We start from the raw sequence: 13,876 nt of genomic DNA on the forward strand, positions 1-13,876 counted from the left end.
GAGTTCATGCCAGCTCTCATGCAACCTCAAGAAGCGATCGTCCAGGAAATGCCCGAGGAGGTGAAAGTAACTGAAGTAATCACCGAGGAAGGCAAGGCCAAGAAGCAAGTGATCAAGAAACGCGTCATCAAGAAGAAGGCTGGCAAGAAGGAGCAGGTCACTGAGATGACGATCAGGTACCTCAAACAACGGTTACTGTCACGGAGAAGGAGCTTCCGTTTGAAGAAGTCACCGAGTTCATGCCAGCTCCTATGCAACCTCAAGAAGCGATCGTCCAGGAAATGCCCGAGGAGGTGAAAGTAACTGAAGTAATCACCGAGGAAGGCAAGGCCAAGAAGCAAGTGATCAAGAAACGCGTCATCAAGAAGAAGGCTGGCAAGAAGGAGCAGGTCACTGAGATCGTCACAGTTCAAGAAGACGATCAGGTACCTCAAACGACGGTTACTGTCACGGAGAAGGAGCTTCCGTTTGAAGAAGTCACCGATTTTGTCAGCTCCTATGCAACCTCAAGAAGCGATCGTCCAGGAAATGCCCGAGGAGGTGAAAGTAACTGAAGTAATCACCGAGGAAGGCAAGGCCAAGAAGCAAGTGATCAAGAAACGCGTCATCAAGAAGAAGGCTGGCAAGAAGGAGCAGGTCACTGAGATCGTCACAGTTCAAGAAGACGATCAGGTACCTCAAACGACGGTTACTGTCACGGAGAAGGAGCTTCCGTTTGAAGAAGTCACCGAGTTCATGCCAGCTCTCATGCAACCTCAAGAAGCGATCGTCCAGGAAATGCCTGAGGAGGTGAAAGTAACTGAAGTAATCACCGAGGAAGGCAAGGCCAAGAAGCAAGTGATCAAGAAACGCGTCATCAAGAAGAAGGCTGGCAAGAAGGAGCAGGTCACTGAGATCGTCACAGTTCAAGAAGACGATCAGGTACCTCAAACGACGGTTACTGTCACGGAGAAGGAGCTTCCGTTTGAAGAAGTCACCGAGTTCATGCCAGCTCTCATGCAACCTCAAGAAGCGATCGTCCAGGAAATGCCTGAGGAGGTGAAAGTAACTGAAGTAATCACCGAGGAAGGCAAGGCCAAGAAGCAAGTGATCAAGAAACGCGTCATCAAGAAGAAGGCTGGCAAGAAGGAGCAGGTCACGAGATCGTCACAGTTCAAGAAGACGATCAGGTACCTCAAACGACGGTTACTGTCACGGAGAAGGAGCTTCCGTTTGAAGAAGTCACCGAGTTCATGCCAGCTCTCATGCAACCTCAAGAAGCGATCGTCCAGGAAATGCCTGAGGAGGTGAAAGTAACTGAAGTAATCACCGAGGAAGGCAAGGCCAAGAAGCAAGTGATCAAGAAACGCGTCATCAAGAAGAAGGCTGGCAAGAAGGAGCAGGTCACTGAGATCGTCACAGTTCAAGAAGACGATCAGGTACCTCAAACGACGGTTACTGTCACGGAGAAGGAGCTTCCGTTTGAAGAAGTCACCGAGTTCATGCCAGCTCTCATGCAACCTCAAGAAGCGATCGTCCAGGAAATGCCTGAGGAGGTGAAAGTAACTGAAGTAATCACCGAGGAAGGCAAGGCCAAGAAGCAAGTGATCAAGAAACGCGTCATCAAGAAGAAGGCTGGCAAGAAGGAGCAGGTCACTGAGATCGTCACAGTTCAAGAAGACGATCAGGTACCTCAAACGACGGTTACTGTCACGGAGAAGGAGCTTCCGTTTGAAGAAGTCACCGAGTTCATGCCAGCTCTCATGCAACCTCAAGAAGCGATCGTCCAGGAAATGCCTGAGGAGGTGAAAGTAACTGAAGTAATCACCGAGGAAGGCAAGGCCAAGAAGCAAGTGATCAAGAAACGCGTCATCAAGAAGAAGGCTGGCAAGAAGGAGCAGGTCACTGAGATCGTCACAGTTCAAGAAGACGATCAGGTACCTCAAACGACGGTTACTGTCACGGAGAAGGAGCTTCCGTTTGAAGAAGTCACCGAGTTCATGCCAGCTCTCATGCAACCTCAAGAAGCGATCGTCCAGGAAATGCCTGAGGAGGTGAAAGTAACTGAAGTAATCACCGAGGAAGGCAAGGCCAAGAAGCAAGTGATCAAGAAACGCGTCATCAAGAAGAAGGCTGGCAAGAAGGAGCAGGTCACGAGATCGTCACAGTTCAAGAAGACGATCAGGTACCTCAAACGACGGTTACTGTCACGGAGAAGGAGCTTCCGTTTGAAGAAGTCACCGAGTTCATGCCAGCTCTATGCAACCTCAAGAAGCGATCGTCCAGGAAATGCCTGAGGAGGTGAAAGTAACTGAAGTAATCACCGAGGAAGGCAAGGCCAAGAAGCAAGTGATCAAGAAACGCGTCATCAAGAAGAAGGCTGGCAAGAAGGAGCAGGTCACTGAGATCGTCACAGTTCAAGAAGACGATCAGGTACCTCAAACGACGGTTACTGTCACGGAGAAGGAGCTTCCGTTTGAAGAAGTCACCGAGTTCATGCCAGCTCTATGCAACCTCAAGAAGCGATCGTCCAGGAAATGCCTGAGGAGGTGAAAGTAACTGAAGTAATCACCGAGGAAGGCAAGGCCAAGAAGCAAGTGATCAAGAAACGCGTCATCAAGAAGAAGGCTGGCAAGAAGGAGCAGGTCACTGAGATCGTCACAGTTCAAGAAGACGATCAGGTACCTCAAACGACGGTTACTGTCACGGAGAAGGAGCTTCCGTTTGAAGAAGTCACCGAGTTCATGCCAGCTCTCATGCAACCTCAAGAAGCGATCGTCCAGGAAATGCCTGAGGAGGTGAAAGTAACTGAAGTAATCACCGAGGAAGGCAAGGCCAAGAAGCAAGTGATCAAGAAACGCGTCATCAAGAAGAAGGCTGGCAAGAAGGAGCAGGTCACTGAGATCGTCACAGTTCAAGAAGACGATCAGGTACCTCAAACGACGGTTACTGTCACGGAGAAGGAGCTTCCGTTTGAAGAAGTCACCGAGTTCATGCCAGCTCTCATGCAACCTCAAGAAGCGATCGTCCAGGAAATGCCCGAGGAGGTGAAAGTAACTGAAGTAATCACCGAGGAAGGCAAGGCCAAGAAGCAAGTGATCAAGAAACGCGTCATCAAGAAGAAGGCTGGCAAGAAGGAGCAGGTCACTGAGATCGTCACAGTTCAAGAAGACGATCAGGTACCTCAAACGACGGTTACTGTCACGGAGAAGGAGCTTCCGTTTGAAGAAGTCACCGAGTTCATGCCAGCTCTCATGCAACCTCAAGAAGCGATCGTCCAGGAAATGCCTGAGGAGGTGAAAGTAACTGAAGTAATCACCGAGGAAGGCAAGGCCAAGAAGCAAGTGATCAAGAAACGCGTCATCAAGAAGAAGGCTGGCAAGAAGGAGCAGGTCACTGAGATCGTCACAGTTCAAGAAGACGATCAGGTACCTCAAACGACGGTTACTGTCACGGAGAAGGAGCTTCCGTTTGAAGAAGTCACCGAGTTCATGCCAGCTCTCATGCAACCTCAAGAAGCGATCGTCCAGGAAATGCCCGAGGAGGTGAAAGTAACTGAAGTAATCACCGAGGAAGGCAAGGCCAAGAAGCAAGTGATCAAGAAACGCGTCATCAAGAAGAAGGCTGGCAAGAAGGAGCAGGTCACTGAGATCGTCACAGTTCAAGAAGACGATCAGGTACCTCAAACGACGGTTACTGTCACGGAGAAGGAGCTTCCGTTTGAAGAAGTCACCGAGTTCATGCCAGCTCTCATGCAACCTCAAGAAGCGATCGTCCAGGAAATGCCTGAGGAGGTGAAAGTAACTGAAGTAATCACCGAGGAAGGCAAGGCCAAGAAGCAAGTGATCAAGAAACGCGTCATCAAGAAGAAGGCTGGCAAGAAGGAGCAGGTCACTGAGATCGTCACAGTTCAAGAAGACGATCAGGTACCTCAAACGACGGTTACTGTCACGGAGAAGGAGCTTCCGTTTGAAGAAGTCACCGAGTTCATGCCAGCTCTATGCAACCTCAAGAAGCGATCGTCCAGGAAATGCCCGAGGAGGTGAAAGTAACTGAAGTAATCACCGAGGAAGGCAAGGCCAAGAAGCAAGTGATCAAGAAACGCGTCATCAAGAAGAAGGCTGGCAAGAAGGAGCAGGTCACTGAGATCGTCACAGTTCAAGAAGACGATCAGGTACCTCAAACGACGGTTACTGTCACGGAGAAGGAGCTTCCGTTTGAAGAAGTCACCGAGTTCATGCCAGCTCTATGCAACCTCAAGAAGCGATCGTCCAGGAAATGCCCGAGGAGGTGAAAGTAACTGAAGTAATCACCGAGGAAGGCAAGGCCAAGAAGCAAGTGATCAAGAAACGCGTCATCAAGAAGAAGGCTGGCAAGAAGGAGCAGGTCACTGAGATCGTCACAGTTCAAGAAGACGATCAGGTACCTCAAACGACGGTTACTGTCACGGAGAAGGAGCTTCCGTTTGAAGAAGTCACCGAGTTCATCAGCTCTCATGCAACCTCAAGAAGCGATCGTCCAGGAAATGCCGAGGAGGTGAAAGTAACTGAAGTAATCACCGAGGAAGGCAAGGCCAAGAAGCAAGTGATCAAGAAACGCGTCATCAAGAAGAAGGCTGGCAAGAAGGAGCAGGTCACTGAGATCGTCACAGTTCAAGAAGACGATCAGGTACCTCAAACGACGGTTACTGTCACGGAGAAGGAGCTTCCGTTTGAAGAAGTCACCGAGTTCATGCCAGCTCTCATGCAACCTCAAGAAGCGATCGTCCAGGAAATGCCTGAGGAGGTGAAAGTAACTGAAGTAATCACCGAGGAAGGCAAGGCCAAGAAGCAAGTGATCAAGAAACGCGTCATCAAGAAGAAGGCTGGCAAGAAGGAGCAGGTCACTGAGATCGTCACAGTTCAAGAAGACGATCAGGTACCTCAAACGACGGTTACTGTCACGGAGAAGGAGCTTCCGTTTGAAGAAGTCACCGAGTTCATGCCAGCTCTATGCAACCTCAAGAAGCGATCGTCCAGGAAATGCCCGAGGAGGTGAAAGTAACTGAAGTAATCACCGAGGAAGGCAAGGCCAAGAAGCAAGTGATCAAGAAACGCGTCATCAAGAAGAAGGCTGGCAAGAAGGAGCAGGTCACTGAGATCGTCACAGTTCAAGAAGACGATCAGGTACCTCAAACGACGGTTACTGTCACGGAGAAGGAGCTTCCGTTTGAAGAAGTCACCGAGTTCATGCCAGCTCTCATGCAACCTCAAGAAGCGATCGTCCAGGAAATGCCCGAGGAGGTGAAAGTAACTGAAGTAATCACCGAGGAAGGCAAGGCCAAGAAGCAAGTGATCAAGAAACGCGTCATCAAGAAGAAGGCTGGCAAGAAGGAGCAGGTCACTGAGATCGTCACAGTTCAAGAAGACGATCAGGTACCTCAAACGACGGTTACTGTCACGGAGAAGGAGCTTCCGTTTGAAGAAGTCACCGAGTTCATGCCAGCTCTCATGCAACCTCAAGAAGCGATCGTCCAGGAAATGCCCGAGGAGGTGAAAGTAACTGAAGTAATCACCGAGGAAGGCAAGGCCAAGAAGCAAGTGATCAAGAAACGCGTCATCAAGAAGAAGGCTGGCAAGAAGGAGCAGGTCACTGAGATCGTCACAGTTCAAGAAGACGATCAGGTACCTCAAACGACGGTTACTGTCACGGAGAAGGAGCTTCCGTTTGAAGAAGTCACCGAGTTCATGCCAGCTCTCATGCAACCTCAAGAAGCGATCGTCCAGGAAATGCCCGAGGAGGTGAAAGTAACTGAAGTAATCACCGAGGAAGGCAAGGCCAAGAAGCAAGTGATCAAGAAACGCGTCATCAAGAAGAAGGCTGGCAAGAAGGAGCAGGTCACTGAGATCACGATCAGGTACCTCAAACAACGGTTACTGTCACGGAGAAGGAGCTTCCGTTTGAAGAAGTCACCGAGTTCATGCCAGCTCTCATGCAACCTCAAGAAGCGATCGTCCAGGAAATGCCCGAGGAGGTGAAAGTAACTGAAGTAATCACCGAGGAAGGCAAGGCCAAGAAGCAAGTGATCAAGAAACGCGTCATCAAGAAGAAGGCTGGCAAGAAGGAGCAGGTCACTGAGATCGTCACAGTTCAAGAAGACGATCAGGTACCTCAAACGACGGTTACTGTCACGGAGAAGGAGCTTCCGTTTGAAGAAGTCACCGAGTTCATGCCAGCTCTCATGCAACCTCAAGAAGCGATCGTCCAGGAAATGCCTGAGGAGGTGAAAGTAACTGAAGTAATCACCGAGGAAGGCAAGGCCAAGAAGCAAGTGATCAAGAAACGCGTCATCAAGAAGAAGGCTGGCAAGAAGGAGCAGGTCACTGAGATCGTCACAGTTCAAGAAGACGATCAGGTACCTCAAACGACGGTTACTGTCACGGAGAAGGAGCTTCCGTTTGAAGAAGTCACCGAGTTCATGCCAGCTCTCATGCAACCTCAAGAAGCGATCGTCCAGGAAATGCCCGAGGAGGTGAAAGTAACTGAAGTAATCACCGAGGAAGGCAAGGCCAAGAAGCAAGTGATCAAGAAACGCGTCATCAAGAAGAAGGCTGGCAAGAAGGAGCAGGTCACTGAGATCGTCACAGTTCAAGAAGACGATCAGGTACCTCAAACGACGGTTACTGTCACGGAGAAGGAGCTTCCGTTTGAAGAAGTCACCGAGTTCATGCCAGCTCTCTGCAACCTCAAGAAGCGATCGTCCAGGAAATGCCTGAGGAGGTGAAAGTAACTGAAGTAATCACCGAGGAAGGCAAGGCCAAGAAGCAAGTGATCAAGAAACGCGTCATCAAGAAGAAGGCTGGCAAGAAGGAGCAGGTCACTGAGATCGTCACAGTTCAAGAAGACGATCAGGTACCTCAAACGACGGTTACTGTCACGGAGAAGGAGCTTCCGTTTGAAGAAGTCACCGAGTTCATGCCAGCTCTCTGCAACCTCAAGAAGCGATCGTCCAGGAAATGCCTGAGGAGGTGAAAGTAACTGAAGTAATCACCGAGGAAGGCAAGGCCAAGAAGCAAGTGATCAAGAAACGCGTCATCAAGAAGAAGGCTGGCAAGAAGGAGCAGGTCACTGAGATCGTCACAGTTCAAGAAGACGATCAGGTACCTCAAACGACGGTTACTGTCACGGAGAAGGAGCTTCCGTTTGAAGAAGTCACCGAGTTCATGCCAGCTCTCATGCAACCTCAAGAAGCGATCGTCCAGGAAATGCCCGAGGAGGTGAAAGTAACTGAAGTAATCACCGAGGAAGGCAAGGCCAAGAAGCAAGTGATCAAGAAACGCGTCATCAAGAAGAAGGCTGGCAAGAAGGAGCAGGTCACTGAGATCGTCACAGTTCAAGAAGACGATCAGGTACCTCAAACGACGGTTACTGTCACGGAGAAGGAGCTTCCGTTTGAAGAAGTCACCGAGTTCATGCCAGCTCTCATGCAACCTCAAGAAGCGATCGTCCAGGAAATGCCTGAGGAGGTGAAAGTAACTGAAGTAATCACCGAGGAAGGCAAGGCCAAGAAGCAAGTGATCAAGAAACGCGTCATCAAGAAGAAGGCTGGCAAGAAGGAGCAGGTCACTGAGATCGTCACAGTTCAAGAAGACGATCAGGTACCTCAAACGACGGTTACTGTCACGGAGAAGGAGCTTCCGTTTGAAGAAGTCACCGAGTTCATGCCAGCTCTCATGCAACCTCAAGAAGCGATCGTCCAGGAAATGCCTGAGGAGGTGAAAGTAACTGAAGTAATCACCGAGGAAGGCAAGGCCAAGAAGCAAGTGATCAAGAAACGCGTCATCAAGAAGAAGGCTGGCAAGAAGGAGCAGGTCACTGAGATCGTCACAGTTCAAGAAGACGATCAGGTACCTCAAACGACGGTTACTGTCACGGAGAAGGAGCTTCCGTTTGAAGAAGTCACCGAGTTCATGCCAGCTCTCATGCAACCTCAAGAAGCGATCGTCCAGGAAATGCCTGAGGAGGTGAAAGTAACTGAAGTAATCACCGAGGAAGGCAAGGCCAAGAAGCAAGTGATCAAGAAACGCGTCATCAAGAAGAAGGCTGGCAAGAAGGAGCAGGTCACTGAGATCGTCACAGTTCAAGAAGACGATCAGGTACCTCAAACGACGGTTACTGTCACGGAGAAGGAGCTTCCGTTTGAAGAAGTCACCGAGTTCATGCCAGCTTCATGCAACCTCAAGAAGCGATCGTCCAGGAAATGCCTGAGGAGGTGAAAGTAACTGAAGTAATCACCGAGGAAGGCAAGGCCAAGAAGCAAGTGATCAAGAAACGCGTCATCAAGAAGAAGGCTGGCAAGAAGGAGCAGGTCACTGAGATCGTCACAGTTCAAGAAGACGATCAGGTACCTCAAACGACGGTTACTGTCACGGAGAAGGAGCTTCCGTTTGAAGAAGTCACCGAGTTCATGCCAGCTCTCATGCAACCTCAAGAAGCGATCGTCCAGGAAATGCCTGAGGAGGTGAAAGTAACTGAAGTAATCACCGAGGAAGGCAAGGCCAAGAAGCAAGTGATCAAGAAACGCGTCATCAAGAAGAAGGCTGGCAAGAAGGAGCAGGTCACTGAGATCGTCACAGTTCAAGAAGACGATCAGGTACCTCAAACGACGGTTACTGTCACGGAGAAGGAGCTTCCGTTTGAAGAAGTCACCGAGTTCATGCCAGCTCTCTGCAACCTCAAGAAGCGATCGTCCAGGAAATGCCCGAGGAGGTGAAAGTAACTGAAGTAATCACCGAGGAAGGCAAGGCCAAGAAGCAAGTGATCAAGAAACGCGTCATCAAGAAGAAGGCTGGCAAGAAGGAGCAGGTCACTGAGATCGTCACAGTTCAAGAAGACGATCAGGTACCTCAAACACGGTTACTGTCACGGAGAAGGAGCTTCCGTTTGAAGAAGTCACCGAGTTCATGCCAGCTCTCTGCAACCTCAAGAAGCGATCGTCCAGGAAATGCCCGAGGAGGTGAAAGTAACTGAAGTAATCACCGAGGAAGGCAAGGCCAAGAAGCAAGTGATCAAGAAACGCGTCATCAAGAAGAAGGCTGGCAAGAAGGAGCAGGTCACTGAGATCGTCACAGTTCAAGAAGACGATCAGGTACCTCAAACGACGGTTACTGTCACGGAGAAGGAGCTTCCGTTTGAAGAAGTCACCGAGTTCATGCCAGCTCTCATGCAACCTCAAGAAGCGATCGTCCAGGAAATGCCCGAGGAGGTGAAAGTAACTGAAGTAATCACCGAGGAAGGCAAGGCCAAGAAGCAAGTGATCAAGAAACGCGTCATCAAGAAGAAGGCTGGCAAGAAGGAGCAGGTCACTGAGATCGTCACAGTTCAAGAAGACGATCAGGTACCTCAAACGACGGTTACTGTCACGGAGAAGGAGCTTCCGTTTGAAGAAGTCACCGAGTTCATGCCAGCTCTCATGCAACCTCAAGAAGCGATCGTCCAGGAAATGCCTGAGGAGGTGAAAGTAACTGAAGTAATCACCGAGGAAGGCAAGGCCAAGAAGCAAGTGATCAAGAAACGCGTCATCAAGAAGAAGGCTGGCAAGAAGGAGCAGGTCACTGAGATCGTCACAGTTCAAGAAGACGATCAGGTACCTCAAACGACGGTTACTGTCACGGAGAAGGAGCTTCCGTTTGAAGAAGTCACCGAGTTCATGCCAGCTCTCATGCAACCTCAAGAAGCGATCGTCCAGGAAATGCCTGAGGAGGTGAAAGTAACTGAAGTAATCACCGAGGAAGGCAAGGCCAAGAAGCAAGTGATCAAGAAACGCGTCATCAAGAAGAAGGCTGGCAAGAAGGAGCAGGTCACTGAGATCGTCACAGTTCAAGAAGACGATCAGGTACCTCAAACGACGGTTACTGTCACGGAGAAGGAGCTTCCGTTTGAAGAAGTCACCGAGTTCATGCCAGCTCTCATGCAACCTCAAGAAGCGATCGTCCAGGAAATGCCCGAGGAGGTGAAAGTAACTGAAGTAATCACCGAGGAAGGCAAGGCCAAGAAGCAAGTGATCAAGAAACGCGTCATCAAGAAGAAGGCTGGCAAGAAGGAGCAGGTCACTGAGATCGTCACAGTTCAAGAAGACGATCAGGTACCTCAAACGACGGTTACTGTCACGGAGAAGGAGCTTCCGTTTGAAGAAGTCACCGAGTTCATGCCAGCTCTCATGCAACCTCAAGAAGCGATCGTCCAGGAAATGCCCGAGGAGGTGAAAGTAACTGAAGTAATCACCGAGGAAGGCAAGGCCAAGAAGCAAGTGATCAAGAAACGCGTCATCAAGAAGAAGGCTGGCAAGAAGGAGCAGGTCACTGAGATCGTCACAGTTCAAGAAGACGATCAGGTACCTCAAACGACGGTTACTGTCACGGAGAAGGAGCTTCCGTTTGAAGAAGTCACCGAGTTCATGCCAGCTCTCATGCAACCTCAAGAAGCGATCGTCCAGGAAATGCCTGAGGAGGTGAAAGTAACTGAAGTAATCACCGAGGAAGGCAAGGCCAAGAAGCAAGTGATCAAGAAACGCGTCATCAAGAAGAAGGCTGGCAAGAAGGAGCAGGTCACTGAGATCGTCACAGTTCAAGAAGACGATCAGGTACCTCAAACGACGGTTACTGTCACGGAGAAGGAGCTTCCGTTTGAAGAAGTCACCGAGTTCATGCCAGCTCTCATGCAACCTCAAGAAGCGATCGTCCAGGAAATGCCTGAGGAGGTGAAAGTAACTGAAGTAATCACCGAGGAAGGCAAGGCCAAGAAGCAAGTGATCAAGAAACGCGTCATCAAGAAGAAGGCTGGCAAGAAGGAGCAGGTCACTGAGATCGTCACAGTTCAAGAAGACGATCAGGTACCTCAAACGACGGTTACTGTCACGGAGAAGGAGCTTCCGTTTGAAGAAGTCACCGAGTTCATGCCAGCTCTCATGCAACCTCAAGAAGCGATCGTCCAGGAAATGCCCGAGGAGGTGAAAGTAACTGAAGTAATCACCGAGGAAGGCAAGGCCAAGAAGCAAGTGATCAAGAAACGCGTCATCAAGAAGAAGGCTGGCAAGAAGGAGCAGGTCACTGAGATCGTCACAGTTCAAGAAGACGATCAGGTACCTCAAACGACGGTTACTGTCACGGAGAAGGAGCTTCCATTTGAAGAAGTCACTGATTTGCTATTGATACCTAATACACCTGTTGATAAGGACACTCACACTTCACAAATATCACTTCCCGAAATACTGGACACACAGATACAGTTTTACACTGAACCACATCTACAGGGTAAGAAAACTATTTCATCTATACTGTACACACCTTTTTTCTTACACATTTGAAGCATTGCTAGTTTTTTTCTTCGACATTTGTTTTTAAATATCGAAAAACAAGAAAACTCTTTACGAACATTCTCCACAATATTCGAAACATGCACAAACAATAGCCAAATACTCAGCACACTCATATACATAAAACCGTTCACCTTCAACAATGAGTTATTGAGAAAAAATCAGTCTATGAAGATTATTGAGTCCCAAAACCATTCCAACAAATAATTGAAGTGGATTCTAGCTGTCGATAAAGGTTCCACAGTAGATCGACCACTTTGCAAAATCTTTCGGCAAGGCTGAGTGTAGAGCATCCCGGATTCCGGTACCATCATATAATTTCACAACAACCCTGGATAAAGTGTCGATTTTGGTTTGGTTTTTGTTGTGTCAGTATGCGTGTGTGTGTGTGTGTGTGGGTTAAAAATTTATTGTCTATTTTACCGGGTACAACATTCAGTCAGGTTCCAATTCATCTACACACTTAAACTATTACTCCGATTCATCATGACTCTTCCAGCAGCCGAACTCCAGTTCAACTGTCATCTAATATTTCTACTTGTTACACACAGAATCGGCATCACCACTCCAACATACAGACCTTGAAGAGACACCTACAGAGATCGTACAAGAAGTCGTTACAAAACATAAACCCAAGAAGCATCAGACACAAACACACATCCAACCACAGCAGATCACGGATGAATCGCCCGAACAGGGGGTCAACATTCGTGCGGAGGAGGAACCAGTACACGCTCACACCTTAGTCTCGAAACGGGCCACAAGCAAACGGTCCAAAGTTATCCAGGGGGTCACTGAAACTGTTGCCATCGTGGAACAGGAGAGCGGCGAGCCACTGGCGGCGCACGAGCCGGAGCCCGAACAGGCGGTCGTAATAGATGAGCAACCGGAAACGGTCACCGTGAAGGAGGTGCTGACGTCCACTGGCGCTATCGGTAAGCAGGTTACCAAAAAGAAAATCATCAAGAAGAAGGTCGGCCAGAAGGAAGAACATATCGAGGTGGTCACCATCCAGCTGGATGATATGCCGGCCGAAACCACGATCACCGTCACCGAGGAGGAAGCCCCCACCCCGGCCACCCCGGAGCCAAACAAACCCAAGAAGAAGAAGGTTAAGACCATCAAAACGAAGGACGACACGGATGATATCATTGAGCGGTTGCTGAACCTGGAAGTGAAGAAAACCGAACTGGAGCAGTACGAAAAGATCGACGTTGATCTGCCGAAACGGGTACGCCCTGTCGAAGAAACGACGATCGAAGAGCACCCAGAGGTGATGGAAGAATGGAAAACGGACGGTGGGGCCGTTAAGAAGCAGATCGTGAAGAAGAAGGTCACCAAAAAGCGGGTCGGTCCGAGAGAGGAGGTCACGGAAGAGGTGACTGTGCACGAGGACGGCAAGCAACCGGAAACAACGGTGACAGTCACTGAGCACCTGGTGCCGTACGAAGTGACGGAACCGTTCGAAGAAGATTGGCTACCAGCGCAGGAAGCCGTGCTGGAAGAGTTCGGCAAACCGATGGAATTCACCACTACGAAGGTCACGAAGAAGAAAACAAAGAAACTGACGTTCACGGAGCCCGTGGAGGTGATTGAGTTCGAGAGCAGCGCAGAGGAACCGTTGGTGGTGCAACCATTGATCGAAGAGCTGCCGGAACAGATCGAAGTACTGGAGACAACCACCAGTGAGGGCCGACCGAAAAAGCAGGTCACAAAGACGAAGGTCATCAAAAAGAAGACTGCCGATAAGGTCGAAGAGGTGACGATCGTGACCGTGCAGGAGGACGACCAGATACCGGAAACAACCGTTACCATGACGGAGGAGGAACTCGCCCCAGAAGCGACACTAGAAGACGCTACTCCGACAACTCCGACGGCTCCAGTCGCAGAGGTTAAAGTCAGCAAGAAGAAGGTGAAGAAGGTAATCAAAAAGAAGGGCGATGACACGGATGACATCATCGAGAAGCTGCTGAATCTGGAGGTCAAGAAAACAGAGCTCGAAAAGTACGAGCGGGTCGATGTGGAGTTTAGGAAGAAAATGAAACAACCCGAGGAACTGGAAGTGGAAGCACTGCATCCGGAGGTGGCCGAAATATCGGACATCGAACCGGTGCATGTACCGAAGCGGAAGAAAATTGTCAAGCTCAAACCAGTCACTCCGGAAACGGCCGAAGAGTACTCGGCTTCGTTGACACTCCAGCCAGCAACGGACGAAGCGTCGCCACAGCCTGACCAACAAGCGCAGCCTGCGGTAGTACTAGAACCGTACGAACAGGTTCAAGAGTTCGTCTTTGAAATGCCACCGGAGCAGGTACCACTGCTCGAAGAATTGCCCGAAGAGATCCAGGTGCGTGAAGTGGTCACCGCTCGTGGCAAAACACGGCAGACGACCAAGCGGCGGGCGGTTAAGAAAACGATCGGCGACAAGGAAGAGCTGGTTGAGATCGTAACCGTTCAGGAAGAGGGTCAGAAGCCTGAAACGACCATTACCATCACCGAGTCGGAGGTTCAGCTTCCGGAGCTGCCCGGAGCGGTCGCCGAGCC

General features: G+C 49.8%; 1 protein-coding gene across 1 annotated transcript in view; it reads left to right on the top strand.

Annotated features, from left to right (window-relative positions):
• The window catches only part of LOC128279202 (titin-like), an 84,143-nt gene that overhangs the window by 54,089 nt on the left and 16,178 nt on the right, over positions 1–13,876 (top strand). Inside the window, 11 exon segments of the mRNA XM_053017920.1 lie at positions 46–66; positions 279–476; positions 478–1,138; positions 1,141–1,967; positions 2,019–2,039; positions 2,266–2,463; positions 2,466–3,935; positions 6,954–7,910; positions 7,974–8,084; positions 8,942–10,339; positions 12,153–13,838. Coding sequence (XP_052873880.1) covers positions 46–66; positions 279–476; positions 478–1,138; positions 1,141–1,967; positions 2,019–2,039; positions 2,266–2,463; positions 2,466–3,935; positions 6,954–7,910; positions 7,974–8,084; positions 8,942–10,339; positions 12,153–13,838 — 7,548 coding nt within the window.

The sequence above is a fragment of the Anopheles cruzii genome, chromosome 2 (assembly GCF_943734635.1).
Source record: "Anopheles cruzii chromosome 2, idAnoCruzAS_RS32_06, whole genome shotgun sequence".
Taxonomy (NCBI): Eukaryota; Metazoa; Arthropoda; class Insecta; order Diptera; family Culicidae; genus Anopheles; species Anopheles cruzii.